This window comes from Hakea prostrata, chromosome 10 (assembly GCF_041222555.1).
Source record: "Hakea prostrata isolate BN-2017 chromosome 10, UWA_Hpros_2, whole genome shotgun sequence".
In the NCBI taxonomy this organism is placed as follows: domain Eukaryota; kingdom Viridiplantae; phylum Streptophyta; class Magnoliopsida; order Proteales; family Proteaceae; genus Hakea; species Hakea prostrata.
Window position 1 is genome coordinate 36,697,318 of NC_142609.1, and position 27,898 is coordinate 36,725,215.

General features: G+C 39.2%; 1 protein-coding gene across 1 annotated transcript; it reads left to right on the plus strand.

Annotated features, from left to right (window-relative positions):
• Positions 1-27,117, plus strand: LOC149002698 (TAF RNA polymerase I subunit A). The gene is made up of 10 exons (XM_089136282.1): positions 1-232; positions 4,854-5,246; positions 6,955-7,071; positions 12,855-12,937; positions 15,870-16,297; positions 23,254-23,429; positions 24,435-24,520; positions 25,493-25,626; positions 25,816-26,127; positions 26,309-27,117. Exons 2-10 carry the CDS (start codon positions 4,902-4,904, stop codon positions 26,500-26,502), a joined length of 1,875 nt encoding a protein of 624 aa, XP_088992408.1. The 5' UTR covers positions 1-232; positions 4,854-4,901; the 3' UTR covers positions 26,503-27,117.
• Positions 27,118-27,898: the final 781 nt, after the last annotated feature.

The following is a 27,898-nucleotide window of genomic DNA, read 5'->3' on the forward strand; positions in this document are numbered from 1 at the left end:
CTGAAGGGAAAAAAGCTGAAAACCAAAAGAAGGAAAACGACCAAAAGCGATTCCACTAGAACTCAGACGAAGCTTGAAGACGGCCGCCATCCTTGCAAGGGATTCCTGTTCTTCATCTTCTCTATGCTCCAGTCCATCGAAATCATTTTGTTGCAGCGGTTTTATTGACTTCTCCATTTTTTCGTATCGGCATCTCCTGCTGGTGGGATAGTGAGAAGCTGAGCCGTTAAAAGTAAGTGAAATTTTGTCGGATTTTCTCATTAGGATTATTCTTCTTTTTTGTTTTTGTTTTTGTTTTTCTTCGAAATTTGTCAGATGCATTTTAGATGCATTTTTCTCCTTTTAGGGCCTGTTTGGTTACATGAATCCTTGAAATCTCTGGATTCATGAATGCGAGATTTATACCCGTTTGGTTGTGGAAATATATGAATTCATGAAATCTAAAGGTTCATCTTATTACATTAAAAACGTGAATCAGTAGATTTATGGGTATGAGGTGAAATGTAGAGATTTCATACCTACTATAAAAACGCTAAACATTTGTGTATTCACAAACATTACAGATGAATCCACATATTTCACTCCACATGTTCAGTTAACCAAACAGTTAATTTTTTGTATTATGACTTCATAGATTTGAAATATATAGATTTGAAATTTCTAGATATTGGAAATCTCTAAACAATTGAATCTTCACTGCTGAAAACGATCAATCTCGTCTTTGGGTGCAATAAGAACAAACCAAAGCCACTGCTTATAAAGGCTATTAGCCCTGTTTCTCAATGAAGCTTTCTTCTAGTCTATAACCAAATAGATGCTGTTTCAGCTTCTTATAGTTGTCTATAGTTATCTTGTGGAACTCCATTGTTCGTTTTAGTTTGTAATGTGCGGGATGAAGTTTCAAATTATCTATAGTAATGCTTCTATTTAGAAACACATGTTTCTCACCTTAAACCTTTTTTTGGGGGTCTCTATGCTAAAAAAATGCTTTTGAATCACAAAATTGTGTTTGGTAAACATGTTCCACAACTTTTTTCGAGGGCAGAATTAGATCTAGAAGATAGAGAGTTACAGGTGTTTGCTCTACTCTCTTCTTGGTTTAAGCCTTGTAGTGAATCTTACATTTGAAAAAAGTAAACCATATTGAAAATGCATGAGACAAGGTTTTTGGTATTTCAAAAATTTTGTTTCTAATATAAAAAAGAGCCGGTCTGTTCCATTTGGCACTTATAAACAAACTGATATATCCAAACGGGAGATTGTGTTATTTGATTTCACTAAACATAAGAAAACACTATAAACATTATTTAACAGACCTTTTAGAAACTATAACCTTATTTCGTAAAGAAGTGTAGTTCCAATTTGCATGACTCAAAACCTTATTTGGGTGCATCAAGAAGTCTGGTTCCAATATGAATGAGATAACTTATACCGCAAATTGACATCAAAACCTAAGTTTCAGAAGTAACTGCTCCATTACTTCAACTGGAGGATTGACAATTTGATTAGTCCCCAACGAACTAGATGAATGAATGATGACTTAAGGTTATGTTTGGTACCCAAAAAAACAGAAAAGAAATTTTGGATAAAATAAAAATAATGATGACTGTTATGATTATCTAATGTGTCTTGGTCCCCAAATTTTATATTTTTTGAAAGTTCCCTTTTCTTTCTTGGCTACCAAATGCAGCCTAAGAAAGGCCACAATGAGTTTTCAGCAATGGAGAAATAGATGGCTTGTAAACCAACGGAGATTCAACTACCGGTCTGGTTTGCTATTGAACCATTAGCAAGATGTATTAGGCAGTAAAGGATCATAGCTTGAGTAAGGGTAATTCTGTTTTAAAAATAGAAAGAAAACATAGTAACAGTCAAATGTAAGTGATTTCTCTTCTTCTCTAAGCTTCGAAGTGTAGCTGCTGTCTTCGTGAAAGCGATTCCACTGCTTCATCTTCTCTTGTGACCCAGTCCCATTGCCAAACAGTTGCAGCTGTTCATCTCTTCTCTATCTTCTCTGTCTCAGTGTCTCCTGGTGGTGAGATAGTGAGAAGCACTGCGGTAAATTGTTTTTTTTTGGATGAATTAAAATTCATTAACCAAAAAGGAGAGAGAAAGAGGGGGGGGGGGGGAGAACAATGCAAGAGCAAAGGGTAGAGCCCTACTGAAGCCAGCAAGGCTCTAAGCAAAAAGCAAAATGAAGAAAAGGAACTAGGCACTGAAGGCTGGGACTAAAGAGTCATTACAACTCAAAGAACTGCACTAAGTAGTCCAATTTTTTTCTCTCTCTCTTCTTCTTCCTTGTAGACTTGAACTCAACAATGATGTCTTCATCAAGATGGTGGCACCCTCTGGTTCAGTGGTTGCTTCTCCTGCAATCCTTAAGCAGAGGAGAGGGGTTTTTAGTTTTAGTGTTGGAAGAACCCCCAAGCTCAGCATTACAAGATGCTGCTTGCATGCAATTCTTGCCACCCACAATAAGGGTCAAGGTGTTGGGATTTGGTTCCACAAACAAGGCGGGGGGGGGGAAGGGAAGGGTTGGGAGGGGAATAAGATGAGGGTCAAACTCAAAGGGAGGGGGTAAGGGAGTGGGGAGAATGGGTTGGGCTTGGGCCGGAATGGGGGATGGAACGTAAGGGGCTGAGGGGATGAGTGAGCTTGGTTGAAAATAGGATAACAAGAAAGGGAGAATGCTCATTGGTGGGTCAATTGGGCTAGAACAAGGGAGTTGGCAAACATGAGGTGTGAGATCCAACAGGGATAGAGAGGTGGTGGGCCTTTAAAGGGGAGAGAAGGATTGGGGCCCTCAAAGGGGAGAAATGGGATGGGGCCTATAAGAGTCGTGGAAGGGGAGGGGAGTGCCAAGGCAACAAGGCGAGGGGGCTAGGGAGTTACCGTTCGTAGGGAGAAGGGGAGACGGCGAAGGAGCAAGAAGGGGACAAGGTTTGTGGGGAGACGTTGATAGGGTGTGAGTGACGTCAATAGGGGTAGGACTTTCATAGGAAAGGGAACGAGGGGTAGGTAGGTCAGTGACTATTACAGGGGCTATACCCAATGTGGCAGTGGTTGTAGGGTCGAATGTCGTGGCAGAAATAGGCAGGCATGGCAGGGTTTAGAGAGACAATGTCTTGATGATTGGGCCTTGTCAATGTTGACAGCAAGAGGAGCGAAATGGTTTGTAGGTGCATTCCTTGAAAAATTGGTGAGTTGCCGAATTTCATGTTGGTGTAGAGTAGATCAATCTCTTGGACTAGAGCTGTAACTTAAGCAGCAGGGTATGAAGAGCTTAGGGGAGGATCTATGGGCGCTAGGGTAGAAGCGGGAGCCCAAGATGTATTTGCATTCGCGTAGGAGTGGTGTCCGAACGTTTTGTAGGACAAACAAGGGGGGGCTTCCAGACAAACTTTCACTTGGTTGAAGCAAAGCCCTGATGCTTCCTTAATGGAAATCAACGAAGGGAGAGAGGTTTCTGCAGTGAGTTCAACACAGAATTGAGCAACGGTGAGATGATCTTTTTTCTTGGTTCTAGCATCGGAATAGAGTGGGTTACCGAAAGCAGAAGCAACAATACTCTACCCTTCCTCACACCAATAGTTGACAGGAGACTGGAAGAGAGATCTAGAGGGGAAAAGAAGCATGGTCTTTGCGGGATGACTGCAAGTTTTAGTGCCAGTTTTGAAGGAATAAAGGCCTTCTCCAACGTTCCATGGCCCTCCTTTGAGGGCTCGGCACTTGTTGTCTTCATCAGAGAACCTAAAGAGGGAAAATCCTTGATCTAGTAGGAACATTTCCAGGGAACCTGTGGGTTTCCATTGTTTGGCCAATGGGGCTTTAACAATTTGAAAGGGAGGTTGCAAGCTCAGGGAATGGCCAACAAGGCAGTCTCTCCAGCAGGAAATTTCATCATTGAGAGCATCGGACAGGCAGGAAACAGTGGCTTTGCCATCAATAATGGCAGGCAGGGTGGGCCTCAGGGAGAAGCCAACCCAAGAGGGTAGGAGTAGGTGGGGGCTTCAGACATTGAGCTTCCTTACATCCTCAATTGCCTCATCAAAAGGGGAAGTCCTCGATGGCAGAAGCAGAGCAGTAAATTGGAGGTCAGTGATTTTTTTTGGGATCAGAATTTTACAAAAAATATTAGAAAAAAATTTAGATGGGTAAAACTCCTTCCCAGAGACACCTTTGGTAGATGAAGCCATCAGACATGAGAAAGAAAGTTTCTGTATTTTTAATGGGAATTAGAAATTAGAACTTTTTCAGTTTTCCACTGAATTGACACATCGAAGGCTCAAATTATGTTGCCAATCTGTAAGGTCTCCTTGTACATGTTTTGATGTGTCGTGTTTCCATCCTACTGCTTGGTCAACTGCTGCTCTCATCTGTCTGGTACTTATATGAATTATGGCTACCATATTGTAATTTGTCTGGCACCCATACTTCCATACTGCTACCAGCCTACCAGGTACGGCTAGCCTTCTCTGTCGTCTGGACGTCTGTTACATTTCAAAACCAAACAGAGTTTTTCTTGTGGCAAAACAAAAATTCAGAAAGCAATTGCAAGCTCAATAGGTGTGTAAGATGGTTGAAATTACTAAATGCCCCTGCCTGGGGATATTAACAATTATGTTTCCTTTCATATTTGCTATAATTATGGCCTACTTGTTCAGGTTATGCTGTATATGAAGTTTTGAAGAATTTAATTATTAAAGCTATTTGATTGAGGCCTGAAAGAGATACTGCTTATTTTTATAACATTTTTTGCTTTTCTTTATATTTCTTCCCCCCTGTTTTTAAGCCTGCCCTGTTCTTTTGCCATCTTGGTTTATGAGATTATAATTCACTTCAAAAAAGTGCAGGAAGGAAAGGTTGGCTGTTTTATAGTGCCCGTTTGAGTGGGCCCGCAGATGTCCCCAAGTATTGAAACTGATTTTAAGGATATTGCTGAAACTGATTTTAAGGATATTGCTGAACAGAACAACAATGGCAAAAGAAAAATTCAGAAAAAGGTCAATGAAGGTTGTAATCCTGCAGCAGAGAAACCTCTCAAGAAAACATGCGTATCATTTATCAAGCCAGCATATATTCCACGGCTGAATAATGTACGGACAGAAAATTGTGGTAGAGTAACTCATCTTACTGGGAAACTCATGCGGCAACGTAATTGGAAGCAAGCAAGTGGCACCTTGAGTGTGGCATTGAAAGGAACATGCAAGGAAACATCTCCAGTGAAGAATCGAATAAAATACACTGTATGACTGTACGTTGTCTTGGTTGCTTTTTTATCTGCATCTAGCTTCTGTACCTTCTTTTGGTACCTTTTATAATTTGAGTGCCTGTCTAGAACTATCATTCATCCTTGCTTGTGAAAGTATCATTTCTAACTTCCTGTTCTTGGATATTTGCAGTTAAGGTTAAGGGTGTGTAAACTGATGGATACTTGAGCATATGGCATAAATTTAGGAGATTGTTAGTTATGTCATGTCATGAGAGTGGTAAACAATCCCTAGGGTGTTATGTCAAGTGGAACATGGATCATCTGTTTGTGGTTGAATCATAAACATGTCCCATGCATTCCCATTTATGATTTTTCTTGAAGAAATTCAAAATGTCTACCTGTCTGGCCTTTGTTTTGTATCTAATTCTTTATGCTATCACACAATCAAACATGTACACATGTACAGTAGTGGCTGGTCTTAGTAAGGGTGCTGTAAATTCCAAACCCCCCCCCCCCCCAAAAAAAAAAAAAAAAAAAAAGAAGAAGAAGAAAAAAGAAAGCCACAAGAAGTCATAGCTACCGCCAAGCTTTGGTGCAAACCTTAGGGGCATTTTGGTCTTTTTTTTAACATTTAACTTCTTTAGTCTTATATAGTTGGATTCTTTTTAATTAAAAGAGTTCTTACCGAATTATTAGTAGTCTTTTATTCTCAGATTATAATTTGCAATTAGGAGTTAAAGTTCAAGTCTAGGTCTTAGAGTTGAACTCCCCAGTATCGAGTTCTACTTGGAGACTTTATTGTTGGCTATAAATTCCAGGCCCAGGGATGTAACATTTCAGTTTCTGATTGAATAAAATTGAGGAGAATTCCTAGCCAACGAGGTCTCAAGTATGTTTCCATTGTGGGGAATCTGCTGCATCTTTGAAAGCTCTCTTCTTGATTGATTCTTGATCAGCAACTGCAGCAGGAATTCATCTTCCCTTTCAAGAACAGAAAATAAGTGGCATTCCCCCAACCCCAAACCCAAACCCAAACCCTAAAACACACTAGGATTGACACCTAGACCACCTCTACAACCTTCAGTTGCATCCATTAGGATTGATCCCTATACCTTGCACAACCCTAACCCTAAGTTGGAGAATTCAAGATCAGTCAAGATTGAAAGAAAAGAAATAAAAGAAAGAAAGATTCAAACAGTAAACACCTGGACAGCAGTGTTCCTTTAATCCCCTTCAACCATAGGCCCATTCCAACATCTTAAACCCTAGCCGCAAGGCTAAAACCCTAATTTCTCCTAACCACAAGCCATAAAAACCCAGAAATTGCTGCTAATCGTCAAAGACAGTAAAATTAGGTTCCCCCCTCCCTGGTTTATATCAAGGGATCCTTGGTTTTCAATTCAGCAAACTGGAGGATTGTAGTCACAAAATATAGTCTTTTAGGATATCTGGTAGTGGGTCTTCATGTCCTCGCTGCTATTGCTCATGTATGACACAGGTGGATCTTGAGTATGCCAGGCGCATCTCTGCCTGTATTTTCCCCCCGGCCCTAATGAAATCATGTGTTCTAATTCTAGAAGTTCATCTGGTTGGCTGAGAATTTGGTTTCTATGATAAGCATTTTGAACTGGGCTGATTATGTCCACATGATGAATTTTTTTTTTTCAACTTTCCATGACAAATTCCATTTTGTAATCATCTAGTAGTTGTAGAGTAACTCATACCTACAATTTTTTTGTTAGGCTGCGATGGAGCTTCTTAAGAGGCTTAACAAAGATTGTTTAAGCCTGACAAAAATAAAGCATATATTTGAGATTTGGATGAGAAAGAATAGATCAAGCAAGAAGTGGCGAGCAAAGGTATGACTTGGAAATATTATTTTTACTCTCTTCCCCATTGAATTTGATATGAATGTGGTAGGTTCTCTTTCACTTCGAGTATGGTTCTTTGACTCCTCAAAGTTATTTATTTAGCTTGTGTGGGCATTACTGTAGTGTCTTCATTGACAGCTCAAAGGTCACTAACCTAGCTTCATATGTTTGTGTTTTGATTTAATGGTTGTATTTCTCCTAACTGAAGTTATGCATCAGGAAAAATCACATTTAGCATCTCCCTTTTCACATCAAAACTGACACAAGACATGATGTTATATAATTTAGGTTATTGCATCAGACACGTGAGGATTTCGTCTATGTTTGAGTATGGACTACATTTGGAACTTTTTAATTCCAAACCTTTTTCTAGTTTTGTTCTTTCGGGGGGGGGGGGGGGGTTGAATCTAATGGTCTTAATCACATTGTCAATGCCAATCAGCATTTGCATTTCAATAATAAACTTGATGATTATATTTGTGATTCACGTTGTGAATGTAAGAAGATCTCTATATGCTTTTAATCAAGGTTCAAGATCTTGGTTTTGAGGCTGGTTTTGATCAAGCCAGAAACTGGGATATGGCTGAAATGGATTGAAACTGTGTTGAAACCCGGGCATGTGATGGTTGGTTAAATCTGGTTGAAACCATCAAAATTGCTGAACTTGGTTTGGTAAAATTGGTTAAAATTGGTTATAACTTGGTATTTATTGGTTGACCCTGCTGAGAGTCTTGAATATTTTTGGGTTAAAATTATGACTATTTCTGAAATATTATTGGAACTTTTTGAAACTTGGGAATTTTATAATTAACCCACGGTCTTAGTTGACTTGAAAAAGCTAATGATAAGAGTTCTTTTGGTGGTGCAGCCCATAGTACAAATTTCAACCAAGACGGGTTTCCCTAGAAACTGAGATGAAAACATGAGTTAGTCTCAAAAGTCCCAAGTTTTGACAAGATTCAATGACATTTCGGTAGCTTCGATGTATTTGGAAATTTCAGTAAGGTTTTGACAGGATTCGATGACATTTCGGTAGCTTCGATGTATTTTGGAGATTTCAGTAATCTTGGCCGATAAATGCTAAGTTCTAACTAATTTCAACCAACCCAATTTCAGCAATTTCGACAAGCGTCGACCATTTTGACCAGTTTTGATCAGGCCATCACATGTCGAGTTTTACCTACAAAAAATCTTGGTTTCAATATGGTTTCAACCCATCTTTGCCATATCTCGGTTTTTGGCTCGTTGAAACCAGCCATGAAACGGAGATTTGATCCTTGGCACAGCCATATCCTTGGGGACCTCCTTTTGCTTTCTTCCCCTTGTCTTTTCAATCCATCATTCTCCTATAGGCCTTGCTAGTTGTCAATCCTGGGCCTCTTTCTCTTCTACCAGACCAAGATCCCTTTGGGTGAAAGCGTCCCTCCTTGTCTTATTCACACCCCGAACCCCCTCCCCTCAACCATTGAAAAAGGGGAAAAACTTAGTGATTCTAAGGTCGCCCGTGTTGAAGCAGAACTTCTTGCAAATGAAGTTAGGAGATGCGAAAATTGTCATGTGGGCTATTTTCAATCCCCCATCCCCACTGTGAAATCTTCTCTCTCTATTGCAGGTCCAAAACCCTACACCAAATTGAAGTCCAAGCTCAAGTCCATGGTATCCAATGCCTGTTTTATCAGCATTTTTTATTTTCTTCTGTGCAGTGGCAAAATTTCAAATTTTGCCCACCTTCAAGTCAAGGGCATAATGTTCTATTATCCGTCTTTTAATTTCAGTGAATAAATCATGGGAACAGCCCCCACCCACAATTTAGGCTGGTCAGACTTTCTGGTAGTTTGTTATGAAGTCCTAAGTTCAGTCTAGTTTTAGGTACTATTTGTACTAGCACTTTGGTTGCTATCTTATAAACAAGGTTTAAAGTATTGTGTATCGGCAATGTATTGGTCGGGCAATTTTAAGAGACGTTTCGGTTCATATCGTATCGAAGGTTGAATAATAAAATAAAAATCATCAAAATACATATGAAAGTAATCTAATTTAAATAGAAAACAATAGACTTTATCTTGAGAAAGAAGGAAAATGGCCATAAGAACAAAAAATCATCTTTCAATTGAGAGGCTTGTATGTCCAACCCATTATCTTACAACTGCCTACTAGTCACATGACTTGCAAATTGCCCTAAAGCAGTTCATGCCTGCAAATATTTAAGGTTTCACCTCACATCTTTGCTCAAATTGGTGCCAAACACATCTTCTGGTGTATGTCCAAGGCCTAAGGGGTTTTGAAACTGTTCTTTTCGACATAACACATTCTTCAGTTTGAACATTAAGCTCCCCTAAGTTTTGGGAATGTGCAAGTCTAGGAAATTTCTCCCTATGTACAAGATTCAGTGTCAATGGGCGAGCTAGTCACAAATAGTAAGAAATGCAAGAGTTTGCAGCTCGTCATGAGACCGTGCTTTTTCCCTCTTTTAAGCTATATCTATACTTATGGGTATGTATCATGGTGTATCGCATCGTATTGCTATCTATCGGTGTGTATTGCTATGTATCGGTGTGCATCGCATTGTATCGACACGTATCGGCCGATACATTGAGAGACCCGAGAGACGATTTGAAAAAAAAAAGGGTTTAGATACGTATCGGTCTATATCGTATTGCAGGCTTGTGATACCGATATGTATCGGCCAATATGATACGATACGATATGGACTGATACTTTAACCCTTGCTTATAAATACCCCCCCTTTATTGGATGGGGGTGAAAGGTGAATACACTTCAATACAGTCTAATGCTGCTCTTATGGCTGCTTTGTTAATTTAGGTACTGATTACCCTTGCCTTGGTAAGGAACCTCCAAGATGGAAATTACTAGGGTATAGGGTTCTCGGTTGGACCGAGATCTGGTCCAATTGACCTCTTTTTAACACCTAATCTTAAGCGAGAGAGGTCATTTCTCGACCTCTCTTGCTCTCTCTCTTTTGCTTGCTAGATCTTGCTGGAACTCTCAATTTTTGCTGGATTTCTTGTGGAATGCAATCGGATTTTCGCTTGCAACTGCTCTTTGCACATCTACAACACCAAAGGAATATATGGTAGACCACCTCATGGAGTTGGAGGGCCGACGTGTAGCCGCTGGTATGCAAGGTGGTTGTGGTCGTGGTGCTGTTGGAGCTAGTGGACTTGGTGCTGGAGCTGGTGGTGGAGCCGATGCTGGAGTTGTTGGTGGAGCTAGGGCTTGATTGAATTTTTATCTTCCATGCTTGTCTTATGAGCTTATGAGTTATGACTTATATAGAACTTCTAATAGTTGTATAATCTCATTATTCTATTCTCAGGAGTTGAGATTGTGATACTCATATGGATGAAATTTTGATGATATTTAAGTTATTTAATGTATTTGATACATTTGCTTTTTATTCATACTTATTAAAGGCTCTATATTTCATGTTGTCTAATCCTGCTGTCCCTAATTATGCACCATTCGGCTTTGAACTTAGGTTCAATTTAGAACTCATACTTAGAGTTGTTTTCTCACAAATCTAAGGCCACTAGTGCATTAAAAGGCCTAAATTAGGCTAACTACGATGTTTAAACCTAACATGGACCTTAAAACCCCTTCGAGATGGCCCTAGTAAAAACTCCCTATATATCGATCGAGATCTCGGTTTTTTGGCTTGGCGGCATTGCTTTGAGAGCGAGTTCTCCAATCATGCCTAGAACACTTGGTACAAACCCTAACTTGGTTTGAGCTATTAGCCTTGGATCGTCAATTCTTGCTAGATCTTCAATTCTGAACCCATAATTCAAGAATTCTCACTTCATAATCAACTGTCCAAACCTTCAAACTTTGAGAGAATCACCCCCTCCATATACCCCTTGGTTGATCCAAGTCTTATTGGATTTTGAGATCTCTAGGTCACCCAACATCTACCTAAAATACTTCATATCGCCTCATTTTCACCCTCAAAGAAGAAAGGCCGAGTATGGTTGTATTTGTCTTGGGCAAATAGGCTCAGAGTCGAATAGGGTTGAAGCAGCGGTACATATCGGTTGCACTAACCTTGATTGGAATCAACACCCCTTGCTAGTGGTAGTGGTTTCGAGGGACGACCAAGCAACTCAGCAACAAAAGAAGCATAGCCCTTCCCCCCCAAACCTTCTACTCATTAGGGTGTTACCCCTTTCCTTTGATGGTAATAATAAAAGACAAGTCCATATTTCTTTTTCTAGGAGCTGTTTGGAGGTATTTGCAATCTCTCCAGTCCCATCCTCCATCTTGTTTGTTGATAATGAAGGTTACTCCTGTCAGGTGGTGCATTCCTTCTCCCCCCACTGTCTGTCTTGTAAGGTCTTTTGCCACTTATTGGCAAACTATTCCTCCCATTTTATCACGGCCTCTTACCAATTCCCCCTAATCCACTGTGGTGGGCAAGGTTCAAGATCTTGCTCTCGAGGGCAATCTCGCCTTTAAGAAAAGGGAGATCTTACTCAAGATCTAGTATTTTCCGAGGCCAACTTGAGTGAACTTGAGGGCTCATCTCGGGGGGTTTCAAAGATTAGGTTGGGCTCAAGTTGGTAATCAGCCTATTGCAGGCCTTTTAAACACACGGTGATCTTAAATTTAGGAGAAAACAACCCTAAGTATGAGTTCTAACTCGATCCTGGGTTTGGAACTGAAGTTCTGCAAGAGTGAACATGCACGGTTATAAGACTTGAAATATAGAACCATAACCATTATGACATATATATGAAAAGCAAGTAATTAGATAGATCAAATAACTTAAATACCAACAAAGTTCCATCCATATGAGTACAATAGAACATCACATTTTTGATTCTCGAGAATACAATAATACAACCATCATAAGTTCATAACAGAATTGCTGGGTATGGCCCATGCTTCACATTTTATTGCCGATGACCTTCTCCCTATTGCACACGGGGTCTCACTCCCATGTGAGCGGGTGGGGGTTTGGGGGGCTGGCCCAGTGGGGGGTGTTGGGGGTAGTGCCCGTCGGGCCAACGCCCTCGAGCTTGTAGAGGCTTTATATCACTTTGGGCCTCGGATTTCCTTTGCAGTTTTGGCTTGGTCTCATGAATAGGTGTTGTCGCTCAAGGAAGCTGTTAGTGAGAGGAGGCAACAATCCGACAAAAAATCCAACAAAAAATGAACTTGGGAAGCTGTTGGCGAGTTGGGAGGTGAGATGGGTTAAGATCTTGACTTGTCTCGCTCGAAACATGGGTTTAAAAGAATGAATGGACCGAGGTCTCGGGTTGAACCAAGATCTCAACTTGACTAAGATCTCAGTCGAGATTCTGCATTTCATGAGACTTGCTTTAGATCTCGCCTCAAGACCTCACAAAAGTGAGATCTTGAACCATGGTGGTGGGAGTCTTCTGCAATGGTATGCCCTTTTCTTTTTTTGATGTTGTTCTGGTTATATATGAAGGGGACAGTTGCTGTTCAGCATAGAAAGTATGCTCTGTACAAATATGTGCTTTTGATAAGGAAATTCAAATTGTTGGAATAGTTGCTTTGTCAGTTATTTAAGACCAAACATGACCCAAATCCATTATCTATGTATCTTGTTGTGTTTCCCTCTCACATAATCAATTGGTACCTGCGTTTGATATTACATTGTTCACTTACATTAGATATATTGACTTTTGCTTTTCACTGTTGGGAAGCGTATGTGCATCTTGATGCTGTATCATGTGTTGCATCATTTGTTTGGAGTCCTTTTATTCACTTTTTGCACAACTTGGCAGGATACATATGTGATTCAACTGGAGTTTGTCCTTTTCTGTCTTACACAAGGGAACATTGAAGAAGCACATCAAGCCGTTATTTGGTATGTTTTTATTTTTATTTGGGTTATTGTGTCTGATGGATGAAAATGTTCAGCTCATATGTGCAGTACTTCAACAAGTTAAGTCTTAAGCAATGGGTTTGTTGAGCCTTAAAAAATTGTATATCTATTATCTAGAGATTTTTGCATAATTTGCTTGAATTTAGAAATGAATTAATGCAGTTAAGAATGTCCAAATGGGTTACTGGGGCCTTAGAATATTTTATGTTGGTGTATGGTTCTATTGATATTAGGCTTCTTACTTTTGGATTTATTGATGTAATTGGCCTAGTTTATGAGGCCATGAAGTGGGGGTAATGATACTAAACTGGATTAGTAGTTAATATCAGTGTGTGTTAGATTAGGATACCTGATATCTAGATAGAATTTTGTTTTGATATGTTTACCTTATTGGGTTTCTTAGAGTGATTTTGAGTCCTTTATAAGTCAAATAAACAATTTTAGGTCTATATGCAATGCATTCCGCCATCAATTAGAGAGGATTTCCTAAAGAATGACCTTTTTATAAGAGCTTTAGAGCTGTTGAGCAATGTATGTAGGATCATTGTTTTGCTTAGGCGGTTTTTTGACCGCTTAGACATTGAGCCGCTTTTTTGACATGAAAGATTTCAGCCGCTTGCCTAGGCACTGCCGCTTTGTCGCCTTCTGAGCCATATTGTCAGTTTGTCACCTAGGTGCTAAAGTGGTCGCTTTTTTGACATTTTGTATTTAAAAGTTTTTTTTTGATATTTTTAAAGTATCAAATTTTATTCTACAAAAACATACACATATACAAATATGATAGTTATTCATTTCTGATTAAAGAATCACTATAAGGAGAATTATTTAGAATAATGTGATCTATTAATTTATTGGTTCAGTAAACAAAGTTGACAAATTAAATTCCGATTTGGATTCTAGAATTATTCGTTTACTTAAAAAAATTCGTGTAGAGAAATTCGAATGTTTAGGTTGGGCAACAATCTAACAATTGTATATAGTGTAGACCATGTCATGTATATTTTTCCCCATACAACAAAAATTATTTTCCCATACTTTTGTTTTCATATTTTTATTTTTATTTATATATAGTTCATAATCATATGTTATAATATTATTTTCTTCATGTTGCTAATTGCTATTATATATTTGTATTATGATAAAAAGAACTTATGTTTGTTTTTTATGACAAATCCTCCATAATTATGGTTCTTTGATATTTGTTTAGCTTATAGTAAAACTATGTCAGTTTTTTTTTTTTTTTTTTTTTATAAAGGTCATACATATGTTGTCATACCTATGTTGTTAATTGCTATTATATAGTTGTATTATGATAAAAAAAACTTATGTTTGTTTTTTATGACAAAACCTCCATAATTAGGTTGCTTTGATATTGTTTGCTAAGACTATGTCAGTTTGGCACCTCTTTGTCCCTAATAGTTTTTTTAAAAAAATTGCCCCCCTGCTTTGGTTGGTTTTTTGCCGCCGAGGCACCTAGCTTGTTGCGGTGTAAATGGTGCCCTAACCCCTATGGTCGCCTTATAGCCCCAACCTTGATTTCTTCTCCTCTTTTCTTTGTCCCAAGAGCACCTTCTATTATTCAAATTGCTGCTTTGAGAAGATCTTCAACAACAGGAAGTTGAATTATCCTCGACCCCAATTCTTCTTCTTTGAATTCTAATTTCCCAAATTCTATTCCCCCTTTTCTGAGTTTTATTTTTTATTTTTTTGGGTCAATAAATCCAATAAAAAGGGGGGGGGTGCGGGGTGGAAGAAGGCACTTGGAAGGCCTAAGAGGACAAAACAGATAGTCTCAATCCTTAGGTAACAATATGTTTGTTCCTGGGAGTCTCTTTTTAGGGGTGGGGGAGCATAGTTGTCAAGGCAAAAGGTGAACGAAGGTGTTTGAAATGGTTAAAATACAAGGCAAAACCAACTGGGCAAGCAAAGCGTCCAAGGCACCCGGGTTTAACAAAAACCCACTTGGATGTTAGGGCATTGCCTTGATAACTATGATGGAAATGATGCTTGGAGTGTAAGAGAAATCTGATGGTTTGATTGGTGTAGATCTAAGTTGAATTTGGTTTTCTTGGGTAGTCCAAAAATAGAATGAAGGGGTTAAAACCTTGAATCTTGGATGGTAATTCGATTTGTACTCTTGGTAGGTTGAAGGTGGTGTGCATTCTATGGTGGATGGATTTCCAGTGGATTCTAATGGTTAGTTTAGACTAGGGATAGGTTTTAATGGATATGGTTTGGGAGAAACGGAAATTCAGAAAGGAGGAACGATATTCGGGGAATTAGATGGTCAAAAGAAAAAGAAGATGAACTGGGGTTGTGGATCATTCAACTTATTATTGTCAAAGATCTTCTTGAACAGTAGCTTAAATGGTAGAATAGGGAGGAAGATAAAAGAAGAGAAGAGAAAGAAATCAGGTTTTGGAATATCAGTTACATAATTGCTTAACAGCACCAAAAGCTCTTGTAAAAAGTTGTATTCTTTGTTCATTTCATTCTAATTTATGGGGGATGTGTTACATATATATAGACCTTCTAAAATTTGTAATTGACTCAAAAAGGACTCCCGATCATGTTAAAATACTAAATAAAGTAAACAAAATCAGAGCATAATTCCATCTTGCAATCAAGTGTCCTAATTTAACTACTAATTCTGTGTACTAGCATTAACTTCAATTAATGGGCTTATAAATTTAGGTTTTTTACATCAATAAATGGAAAAATAAGAAGCCTAATGTCTGTAGAACACCCCCATAGGCCAAAGAAAAGTATTTTAAGGCCCAATTGACCCCATTTCAACCTTCCTGACTGCATTATTTTGTCAGCAGAAAATTGGAAAGAAAGTTTGATTACATTATGCATGAGAAAAATAGTTAGGACAATACCATCATGGTTAATTGTGATTTGTTTTCCTCAGCCTTATGCAGGAAAGTGAATATGGAAGTGACCCAACTTTGAATTTAATAGTTGGCTTGATCTTCTATCAACTTTGGTATTCCACCATCCCGAAAGACATGAGATTGAAAAATTCTGACAGAAGTGACTCACCTACGGCATTGGAGATGTCTAGGACATGGTCCATTAACCCTTTTGAAGATTCAGATTGTCACAGAGCAGCTGGTGTGCAAGAAAGGAATTCTCCAGCACAATGTGATTCGGAAACTTCTATTCGAATTGATAAAAGAATTTCTGCGGACAGTTGTAAGCCAGATAAAAAGAAGTCCAATCAAAATATACAGCCACATGGCTTCTACATGGAGTCATCTGCTGAACAGAATGCAAATGAAGGACCATTTTCTTATAATGATGTCAATTTGATGCATGAATCCATTTTTTATGCACGAGGTGAGGTTCACTTCCTAAATGCTATATTTTTATTGTTTTGTGTGCTGTTAAGGTGTTTGCTATGTTGTGTTCAATTTTTTTTGGGAAAATAGGGTTTCCATCCAGCGCAATGAACAAATCCGCCTATTTTGTCCTGGACATTTGTTCTGATTAAGATCTTGGAAGAATTGGCTCCTAGTTGATCATCTATTGATCTAGGACTACATCAATTGGTGACCCTCCAACTCCTTGGGTTGCCTAATCACCTTTACAGCTATGACCATGAGAATACATGATAAGCCCCTAATCACCAAGGTGTATAAGAGAAAGAAGAAGAGGGACTACATGATGCAGCCTACAGCTACTACAGGGGATACAACTGAGAAGAGGACAGCTGGCAACACTCAATTGGACAGCAGCCACTAACTTGCTGCAGACAGAGGAGCAGAGGGGTTCATCCAGTTGGCATCATTTGGTTGGCTGCGAGTGGAAGAATCGGTTATGGGAGCAGGGAGTTTGTTAGGATTGAAAAAGGTATGTAAGGAGGGAGGGGGGGGGGGGAAGAAGAGGAGGGGGGAGAAACTAAGGAGTTGCAAGCAGAGCTTGCAGGAGAGGGGAAACTCTCAGGGATAGCAATGGGGCTGTGAGGACTATCTGTTACAGCTTAGTGATTTAATTTTCTTATTCCAAGAATTGATCTATCAGTGAATAGAAATAGAGCTGTATCTATTTGCTTGATAATCAGACTGTTTGCAATGAAAGGAATAGTATTCTGTTGCAATTTCTTCTATCTGAAATCTATAATCATCGATTTATTACTGTGTTTATCTTTGATATTGGAGGAATAAGGTTTGGATTCAGGGGGTCCTATCATCGTGGTATCAGAGTGTGTTCTTCGGGTAATGGTCAGGAGCAAGATGGAGACTCGAGTTGAGGTTCTGGAGTTAGGAATGAGGGAGCTACAAGTCCACCTTGCCGAAATCGACTCCAAACTTGATAGGGTTGAAAATAGTCATCAAGCATTCATGAGTGAATTGAGGGCATATCTGGCGAAAGGGAAGGCGGTGGATGTGGAGACGGATTCTGCAGAAATCTTGACTAGAAGAAGAAGCGAAAGTGAGCATACCACTTTCGGCGACCATCGTCGAGAAGAACAGAGGACTCCAACAGCTCCGAATCAACGCGACTTTCTTCCCAGGTTCATTGAACTACCAGTGTTCAAAGGAGATGACCCAAGTGGGTGGGTAAGCAGGGCGGAAAGATATTTTGCGATACAGGGCTTGAACAAAGAGGAGAAGCTTCAAGCTGCTCTCATTTTCTTCGAAGGTCCTGCTCTGGATTGGGTTCAATTCAGAGAGTTGCAGCACCAGTTTCGATCATGGCTGGAATTGAAGGAAGAACTGCATCGACGATTTGCATCCCCATAGGCGAAGTCACCGCAGGAAGTTCTCGTCGATCTACGGCAAACTGCCTCTGTCGCAACTTATAGAAACCAGTTCGAGTTATTGGCAGCGGCTGCCGGAGTACGTGAGGAAGAGTGGTTGAAAGGATTGTTTATGTGTGGGCTTACGGAAGAAATTAGGGCTGAAGTGAGAGTGTTTAAGCCTAAAACCCTAACCCACTTAATGGACTTGGCCCAGTCCATAGAGGTGAAGAATGGGGTGGTTAATGGGCCGAAGAAATTTGTTAGTGGACAGCCCATTACAACATGGGGGTTGGGAGGGGCCCAACGAGGAGTGGGTGGAGGAGCTATTTTGGGCGGACCGAGAGTAAATCACCCAATTGGTTCATTGAACCAAACCGGAACTCAAACCAATAATGTAGGTCGAAATGCTAAAGACGTTACGGGAGCTTCAACGTCTCCGGCTACTTCATCTTCCTCAAAGACGACTCCTGCAACTCCAACCAGCAGTGGAAACCGATCGAAGTGGTTGACGCCGGAGGAAATGAAGGTAAAGATGGATAAAGGACTTTGCTTCCTATGTGATGCTCCCTACTCAAAAGGGCACCGATGCCCATTTAAACAGCTGAAAGTACTGTTGGTCCATGAAGGTGAAGCCACAGAGGACATCGTGACTGAAAATTTAGCAGTCGATGAGACAGAAGAGTTGGTCGAAACTGAACCGATGGGGGTAGAACTCTCTCTCACTTCACTTGTAGGCTTTGATTCACCACATACTATGAAGTTCAGAGCACATCTTGGTGATTCGACAGTGACGGTTCTCGTTGATTGCGGGGCGACTCACAATTTTATTGACCGAAGCTTAGTCGAGCCTTTGGGATTGAGGGTGGAAAATATCCGACCTTTCTATGTGGAATTGGGAGATGGAAAGAAAGTGAAAGGGCAGGGGAAGTGCCATGATGTTCCGATTGACATTGAAGGGGCTATCTTCGTCCAAGATTTACTCTCATTTGATTTGGGTAGTGTGGATGTAATCCTGGGAGTCGAATGGTTATCTTCACTGGGCGACATCCGCAGCTATTAGAAGACTCAAACTCTGCAATTTGAATGGAATCAATTGCAAGTGAAATTGGTAGGGGATCCTTCTTTGCTCAGGTTAGAGGTTACTTGGGGCCAAGCTTGGCAGACTATTCGTGCGGGGGGGGGTGATGGGTTCTGGTTGAAACTCATGACTGAAAACCATGCTTCAGAAATTGATCGCAGGGAAGAAGTGCAAAAATTATTGGGAGAATACGAGAGCTTGTTCACAGAACCTACTGGTTTACCACCACAGAGGCTCTATGATCATACCATAAGGCTGAACGAAGGAAGTAACCCACCTAACATTCGACCATACCGTTATCCACATTCTCAAAAGAATGAAGTAGAGAGGTTGGTGGGGGAGATGTTAGGAGCAGGGTTAATCAGGCCTAGTATAAGCCCTTATTCCAGCCCTGTTTTGTTGGTGCGGAAGAAAGATGGAGGGTGGCGCTTTTGTGTTGATTATCGAGCACTCAACAAGCTCACCATACCTGATAAGTTCCCAATACCGGTGATTGATGAATTACTTGATGAATTAGGAGGAGCCAAGGCATTTAGCAAGCTGGATCTCAAATCTGGGTACCATCAAATACGCATGGTGGAAGGGGATATAGGGAAGACAACATTCCGAACTCATGACGGACATTATGAGTTTTTGGTAATGCCATTTGGGCTTTACCAATGCACCAGCCACCTTTCAAGCACTCATGAATGAGGTATTCCGAGAACACTTGAGGAAATTTGTATTAGTATTTTTTGATGATATATTGGTGTTTAGTAGGACTATGGAAGCACATTTGCAGCACCTTCGAACTGTGTTTGACTTGTTGGTACAACACAAGTTAGTGGTGAACAAGAAGAAATGCTCTTTTGCCGTGACTTCCATAGACTATTTGGGTCATATCATTTCAGCAAGAGGGCATCGCCGCAGACCCAAGTAAAATCAGTTGCATGTTGGGGTGGCTAATACCTAAGAACCTTAAAGCATTAAGGGGGTTTCTAGGATTGACAGGTAATTACCGGAGATTTGTTAAGGATTATGGGAAAATTGCTACTCCCCTTACAAATCTGTTGAAGAAAGATGCATTTCACTGGGATACTATAGCTAATTCAGCCTTTGAAGCATTGAAAGTAGCCATGACTTCCATTCCGGTGCTAGCTATGACTGATTTTTCTAAGGAATTTGTAGTGGAGACTGATGCATTGGGATTGGACTTAGGAGCTGTGTTGATGCAGGAGGGTCATCCCATAGCATATTGGAGTCAGATGCTCACTCCACGAGCTTGCACCAAGTCGGTGTATGAAAAAGAACTGATGGCTATAGTATTGGCGGTACAAAAATGGAGGCATTACTTATTGGGAAGACACTTCAAAGTGCGCACTGATCAAAAGAGCCTAAAATACTTGATGGATCAGAAACTCATGGCAGAAAGTCAGCAAAAGTGGATCATGAAACTCTTGGGTTATGATTTTGAGATCATTTACAAACCTGGTTGTGAAAACAAGGCTGCTGATGTACTATCCCGTTGCACGGATTAGGAGCTTAGACTTTACACTCTCACTACAACCATTTGGGAAGAAGGAGAGGGGTTAGAAGAGGAAATTCGTACTTCTTCACGGTATCGAGAATTGATCCAATCACTTTTGAGGGGTTCCACAGATTTTCTACACTATCAGCTGAAACAGGGAATCTTTTTTTTTAAGGGGCGGCTAGTAATCCTTGAAAAATCCAAGTATATCCCAAAACTACTGGAGGAATTTCATGCTAAACCCTTTGGGGGATATTCAGGATCCCTACGAACTTATAAGAGACTGGCTGCTGTGGTGTATTGGATAGGAATGAAATGGGTGGTCAAAGAATATGTGGCTAGCTGTGATACATGCCAAAGAAGCAAGCATCAATCGATGAAGCCCGAGGGACTGCTTCAGCCATTACCCATTCCCAATCAGATATGGGAGGATATTAGCATGGATTTCATTGGTGGGTTGCCGAAGACTAAAGGAGGGGACACAGTGTTTGTGGTGGTCGATCGGCTCTCTAAATATGCACATTTCATCCCACTTCTCCATCCATACACTGCAAAGGATGTTGCTGTAATTTTCAGCAAGGAAGTGCTCCGATTGCATGGGTTTCCACACTCCATAGTATCTGATAGAGACCGAGTCTTTCTAAGTAATTTTTGGACTGAGCTGTTCAAACTTGCAGGGACTAAACTCAGATTCAGTAGTGCCTCTCATCCTCAATCCGATGGCCAAACCAAAGTTGTGAACCGCAGTTTAGAGATCTATTTGCGTTGCTTTTGTGCTAGGCAGCCGAGAAGTTGGACCACATGGCTATCTTGGGCAGAATATTGGTAGAATACCTCTTATCATTCAGCCACCAAGCTCACCCCATTTCAAGTGGTATATGGTCGTGCACCTCCCAACGCTATTGAGGTGGGAGGGAGACTCATCTAAGGTGAACGAAGTGGATGTGTATTTACGGGAGCGTGACAACATATTGGAGGAACTGAAAAACAATTTGAGAGTTGCACAGGATCGTATGAGGAAATCTGCCAATCAGCACCGCAAGGAGGTTTCCTACCACATCGGAGAGGAGGTGTTCCTTAAACTCCAGCCATATCGCTTCAAAAAGTTGGCCAAGAGACCCAATGAGAAGCTCGGGCATTGTTACTACGGACCCTATCAAATTTCTGCTCAAATTGGCCCTGTAGCATACAAACTCAATCTCCCAGAAGGTTCAAGAATTCACCCAGTTTTTCATGTCTCACAACTGAAGAAGGTGCAGGGTAGTAACACTAACACACAGCCACTACCTTCATGCCTTATGGAGGATGGAGAGTTACAACTACATCCGGAAGAATTATTAGAGATTCGCTACTCTTCACGGGGTTCGTTAGAAGTGCTGATCAAGTGGAAAGCGTTACCCTCATGTGAGAACACTTGGGAAGACTTTAGGGAGTTACATAAAGAATTCCCAGATTTTCACCTTGAGGACAAGGTGAAACTTAAGGGGAGAAGTGTTGATAAGCCCCTAATCACCAAGGTGTATAAGAGAAAGAAGAAGAGGGACTACATGATGCAGCCTACAGCTACTACAGGGGATACAACTGAGAAGAGGACAGCTGGCAACACTCAATTGGTCAGCAGCCACTAACTTGCTGCAGACAGAGGAGCAGAGGGGTTCATCCAGTTGGCATCATTTGGTTGGCTGCGAGTGGAAAAATCGGTTATGGGAGCAGGGAGTTTGTTAGGATTGAAAAAGGTATGTAAGGAGGGAGGGAGGGGGGGGGAGAAGAAGAGGAGGGGGGAGAAACTAAGGAGTTGCAAGCAGAGCTTGCGGGAGAGAGAGGAAACTCTCAGCGATAGCAATGGGGCTGTGAGGACTATCTGTTACAGCTTAGTGATTTAATTTTCTTATTCCAAGAATTGATCTATCAGTGAATAGAAATAGAGCTGTATCTATTTGCTTGATAATCAGACTGTTTGCAATGAAAGGAATAGTATTCTGTTGCAATTTCTTCTATCTGAAATCTATAATCATCGATTTATTACTGTGTTTATCTTTGATATTGGAGGAATAAGGTTTGGATTTGGGGGGGTCCTATCAATACATCAATAAAATCCAAACAAAATCTTTCATGAACAGTAACATGTGAAAAGCACAGATGCTTGAATCTAAACCAGTTCTCTGGTTTAGAGTTGAACCTTGCCAGCCCATCCCATAGGGAGTTTGTTCTTTTATTTTTGAGCAAATTACGTTTATACCTCCTGAAATTCTTTTTATTACAAATGTCCCCCTATGCCTAAAACCGTTAGTATTATATATAAAAAAGACATTTACCCTTTGTGAATCTTAAACAAGTTTAAGAAAATAAAAAATGCATAAAGTTTAGTCAATTTTTAGGATGAATTGACTTTTTAGGAAACTACATAGAAAAGACACTTTTTTTGGTAGAAGTCACTATTATAATAAATTTTAAAAAATTTATAGAAACATGACATTTCCTTTTTTGAAGGGTTTGAAATAAAATAAGGTTAATATTGGAAATTTTGAATATAATACATACTGACTCATCAATAGGGGTACGGTTGTATAATTCAAAACACAAGGGGTGTAAATGTAATAAAATAAATTATACGGGATGTAAATGTAATATTTTGCAAAGATAGGGGGTGTAAATGTAATTTTTTCTTTATTTTTCCTCCTTTCATAGAAAATATTGCATCACTACTTCTTCACCTTTACTGGTCACTCTAATTTTAATTACCCAACATAAAACAAGGGGAATCATTCTAATTCTAGTTACTCTACATTGAGCAGAGGGTTATTATATCTACCAAAGAGTTGCTTATATCCTTTTGAATGATGATTTTTTGCTAATGACAGAATTTTTATGTCATGTGGGTCAACTTGAATGGGTTGCATTTCTTTGACCTGATATGATTGCTTTATGTGGTTGAACACTAATTTTTTTGTTTTGCCATGGAAAAGGGTTGGATACAAGTTTGTTGCCTATAAGGCTTCCACGTTCACATGAGAACTGGGAGGAGTTCATGCATCTACATAAACAGCTGCTTAATGATCACTATGCTACTGCAATGAAGCATTTACGTGTTGCTCTTTATTCTACTCCTCCAGAAATGGCAGCCTTGCTTCCTCTAATTCAGGCATGAATTTTTACTTCTATTAGCATTTTTTTTTTGATTATGATGGTCAACAATCTTGCTAATTTGGATTGCTTTCTATATCAATGAAGTCCAGTTCTTCTAAGGCTTTTGCATTGGATCTCCCTATTTAGCTGAAGACTTATCTGCCCCAGCTTTTGATTATTAGCCTTTGTTGTGTGCAAGTCATTTTGAACTTTTCGACAGCAAAAGTTCCATCTATTTGTCATGAGCATAGTGTAAGAAAAATGTACTAAGATATTTGCAATGTTGAAATGAATATTCCAAGTTAAAAGGTAAAATTATTAAGAACAGTTTAATGGGCTTTATTAGATGTCATAAGCAATATCAAGCTGCTCTTTATCAAAATAACTTTCGGTGCATATCATCCCTATACTCAGCCTCAAGGATCTGTGTTTGAACTCAAGAAATCTACTGCATATGGGTGGGACATATATCATGAGCCAAGATGCCACTATTTTTCCTGGAAAACAGCTTAGTTTAATAGGGAAGCCAGTTTCTGAAAATTTTTATTTTATTTTTCAGTAAGCTAAATTCTTCTTTTTCTCAACCAATGCTATTTCCTTTTGCTTCTATGTGACTCCTATAAATACTTAATGTGGAGACAAATGGAGCAGAACTTCCCCCCAGGAAAAATGCTTGACAGCTCCCCCCCCCCCTCTTGTTTTGATGGACAATTGGTGCACTCTATTCCTAATTGTGTAAAGACTGTTAGCTGGTTGCTGCCACTGTGTTTGATGAAGTTTAGAATTAGTTTCCTCAAATATTCTTGAGAAATTTTATTTTGTGAATGACAGGAACCATTCAATTTTTTCTTTTAACCCAAGAATTCTTTGTAGTTATGGTTCTTTAGTGGTCAAATCTGGATCTTTGTATTTGATCCATGTGCAGTGATATTCTTTATAAATGAATGATTGTTTATAAGAATACTTGGCACCGTTTTTTTAGTAGAGAATCCTGTACTTACTTGTATTTCCTCTTTTTCAGTTGTTGCTTGTCGGGGATCGTGTTGATGAGGCAATGAATGAGCTCGAGAAATTATGTCACAATTCAGACATGATACTTCCTTTAAGGTAGAGAGATTTAGTGAATTAGTTACAAGCTGTTTTGTATATTTGCATGTTTTAGTGGGCGAGCCTTGGCACAGCGGTTAAGCTGTGCTGCAACCATCAGATTGCAGGTTTGAAACATGGGAACAACCTTCCTGAAGCAGGGCTTTAGGCTGCATACTTTTGTCCCTCCAGACCTTACAGTAGTGGGAACCTCGTGCACTGGAACACCATGTTGTATAGTTTACTGTTAATAGAACTAAGAATAAAAGGAGACGAAGATCTTACTCTTGTGTCTCATCCAGAAAACCTCATGTGTTGGAAATTAAAATGCAAGGTGATCGGAATTATAACCATCCAATCTGTTGCATTTCATTGAAGTTTAAGAAGATTAAAAAAAGGCTACTGCTTTGTAATATATGTTATAGTTGGTCTTTGATCTAATAATGTCAATGTTTTGACTGTCAAGTACATGGTTTCTTGGACCGGATTCATTCTTTTTTGGTCACCATCAAACGAGTTGCAACTCACGAGGACTGGATCCATTGATGGTGGCCTAAACTTAGTGACTCTGCACTACAATCATAGATGGGATACCTGCTAAGAAATATTGGCCAAGTTTTTTATTTTATTATTATCTTTTTAATGTGGGGGGTGTCATGCTACCTCGCTTCCATTGTTTCAACGGCCTTATGTTGTTTTCTCAAGATTCTAATGTATTGCATACTTCATTTAGTGTTGTTTGGTAACCTCAATTGTTGGTTGTCTATGGAAAAATTGTCTCCTTTTATTTTGGTTGCTTCATTTTAATCTCCTTTCCATTATCCACCATCAAATTTATTTAGCAGTTGCCTTGCTTAACTAAAGTACCACAGATATTCCTTGTTGGTGCTCCATCATATACTTAAATTTATTTTGAGAACTTTGAGAGCTCTTATTATCTGTTGTGAAGTTTTCAAGTCCATATTCCCCTCTCTTACAATGTACACACTGCAGATTAAGGGCAATTATTACAGAATGCTTTGACCTAAAGCAGTATGACGTGCTTTCAGCCTGCTATGAGGATATCTTAAAGAAGGATCCAACATGTATTCATTCATTAAGAAAGCTAATTACCATGCACAACAATGGTTTGTATTCATCATGAAACTTATAACTGAGCATGGATTAAAAACCTTTTTCTTTCTTTGATCTAGTATGGGTGGTGTATGCTGTTACCTGATTCCTTGTCTACAGTGCAAATTAAAGTAACTTCGTGAATCCAACAGTTCTGTCTTGCTTGTCTAATATTGTTCTTTGTTTGATTCGGATATTTGTAGGTGACTATAATCTTGAATCACTAGTTGAGATGATAGCTTTACATCTGGATGCTGCCTATGCAACATGTGACATATGGGGAGAGCTTGCATCATGCTTCCTCAAGCTTTGTCTGTATGAAGACGATCAAATGTCAGTTTGTGGAGATGAAAATGAAAATGAATACAGAGGCAACCAACAGTTTTCTGTTTGTCTCAATTCGATTCCCAGATCCTTCATGGAAGGGAACTTGCGAATGTCATGGGAACTACGTTGCAAGTGGTGGTCTAGACGCCACTTCAGCAAGAACATCCACGACTCAGAGATGGAAGCAGGTATCTTCAGTTGTTTTTGGAATGTTCTGTATCTCAGAAATTAGATTCTTATGTAATTTGGTTGGTAACTACGATTTCAGAACTGATCCCTTCTTTGAGGCTCAGTAATACAACTATCAAGTTGTTGCCAATTGCTTTATTTCTTAAATTAATCATATGCTTCTGCTCTTGATTTCAACAGGTGAATTTCAGTTATTAACATGCAAGGCAGCATGTGCATCTCACCTTTATGGCCCAGACTTTGGATATGTTAAGAGTGTCTATACATGTCTGGAGAAAGAAGATAACCTGGAGAGGATTGTGTTCCTGCAGAAGCATATGAATAATTCCCTCAAATTTCAGGAAAATTTGAATAATGCTGAAGTGTCTTTGTAATTTAGCTGCTTTTTTTTTTTAATTTTTTTTTTTAAGGATCGAGAGAAATGTACATATCCGGCTCAAAACGATGTAATGTTTATTTTGTTCCATCAAATAAATCGCGAGGTGCAAAAGTTCGTTTGGTAGTGAACCGGGCGATACGGCAAAATTTCGTCGAACTATCGGAGAACTTAAACCCTAGACACCATCAGACGTCTTCTGAATCCGATCTCACAAACTTCTCTTCAGTGAGTAATTCACATGGGAATTGGGATTAAGGATGAGGACTATAAACCATCCTTGTGTTGTGAGTTGTGACCACAAGCAAATAAAGATATTTTCTTGGGATAATTACTATTGGCTCTCTGCACTTTAATTTTATTACTATTTTATTTCCTGTACTTTTCAAAATTACTAATCCAACATTTAACTTTGTCTACAATTACTATTGCCTCCTACCCTTAAATTCCGTTAGTTTACTGATGATGTGACATTTTTATATTTTTTCAATAACCTCAAAATACCCTTATACTTGTCCCTTTACTTATTTACCCTTTTGTCAAGTTACAGAGGTACCCTTAATTAATTGTGGAGAAAAAAAGTAACTATAATCCGTTTTATTCTTAAAAAAAAAAAAAAGCACCAAATAAAGAAAGAATGATTGAATAAAACTCAAATAGAAACTGAAGAAGAAGGAAAATCGAATTCAACTCAAATTGGAAATTGAATATTATCTAAAATATTTTCAAAATAAATGAATTTTAGTGAAGGTGGGAAACCAAATTGGATTTGAATTTTGCTCAATCTTTATTTCAAAATAAATGAAGTTTAGTGAAGGTGGGAAACCAAGTCGGATTTGGATTTTGCCCATTTCATTAATTCAAAATAAATAAAGTTTAGGGTAAATTGACCTTTAATCTGATTTTTATAAATGGGGTAGCATTGTCTTTTGATTTCTTAATTTTAATGAAGAGTAAATTAGACATTACATATTCAAATTTAACAGATACTTAACACCGTTATAAGGAAGCGGCAATAATAATTTCATAAATAACAGGGTTTTATTAATAATAAAATCAAACTACGGGCAACAATAAATATCCCTATTTTCTTTGTTGGTTCAAATGAAATGGGTGGTGGAAAGTGGTTGATGTTGATTTTAGTTCCTATGATTTTGACTTAAAAGAGGGCGTGAGAGGTGGAGTCGGTTGTCCTTAGCATGGAGATCACTCAATCATAAATCAAAGCCCCATAAGATTGAATTGGGGAAATAGATTGATTTAAAGAAGGTTTAGGTTCAATCTATTTATTTGTTTCACCATTTTAAGGGCTGAGACCTATTATAGTTTGGGTTGAAGTCCCAGTCTCATTAATAAGTGAAATTGATGGAAGGTAAGTAAGTGATATCTTGGGA

Excerpts from the sequence above, each read along its gene's own strand:
- LOC149002698 (XM_089136282.1), top strand. The coding sequence starts at position 4,902 with ATGTCCCCAAGTATTGAAACTGATTTTAAGGATATTGCTGAAACTGAT. Across the intron at positions 24,521-25,492 it reads GACATGATACTTCCTTTAAG|ATTAAGGGCAATTATTACAG; the intron begins GTAGAGAGATTT and ends TACACACTGCAG. Across the intron at positions 25,627-25,815 it reads AATTACCATGCACAACAATG|GTGACTATAATCTTGAATCA; the intron begins GTTTGTATTCAT and ends GGATATTTGTAG.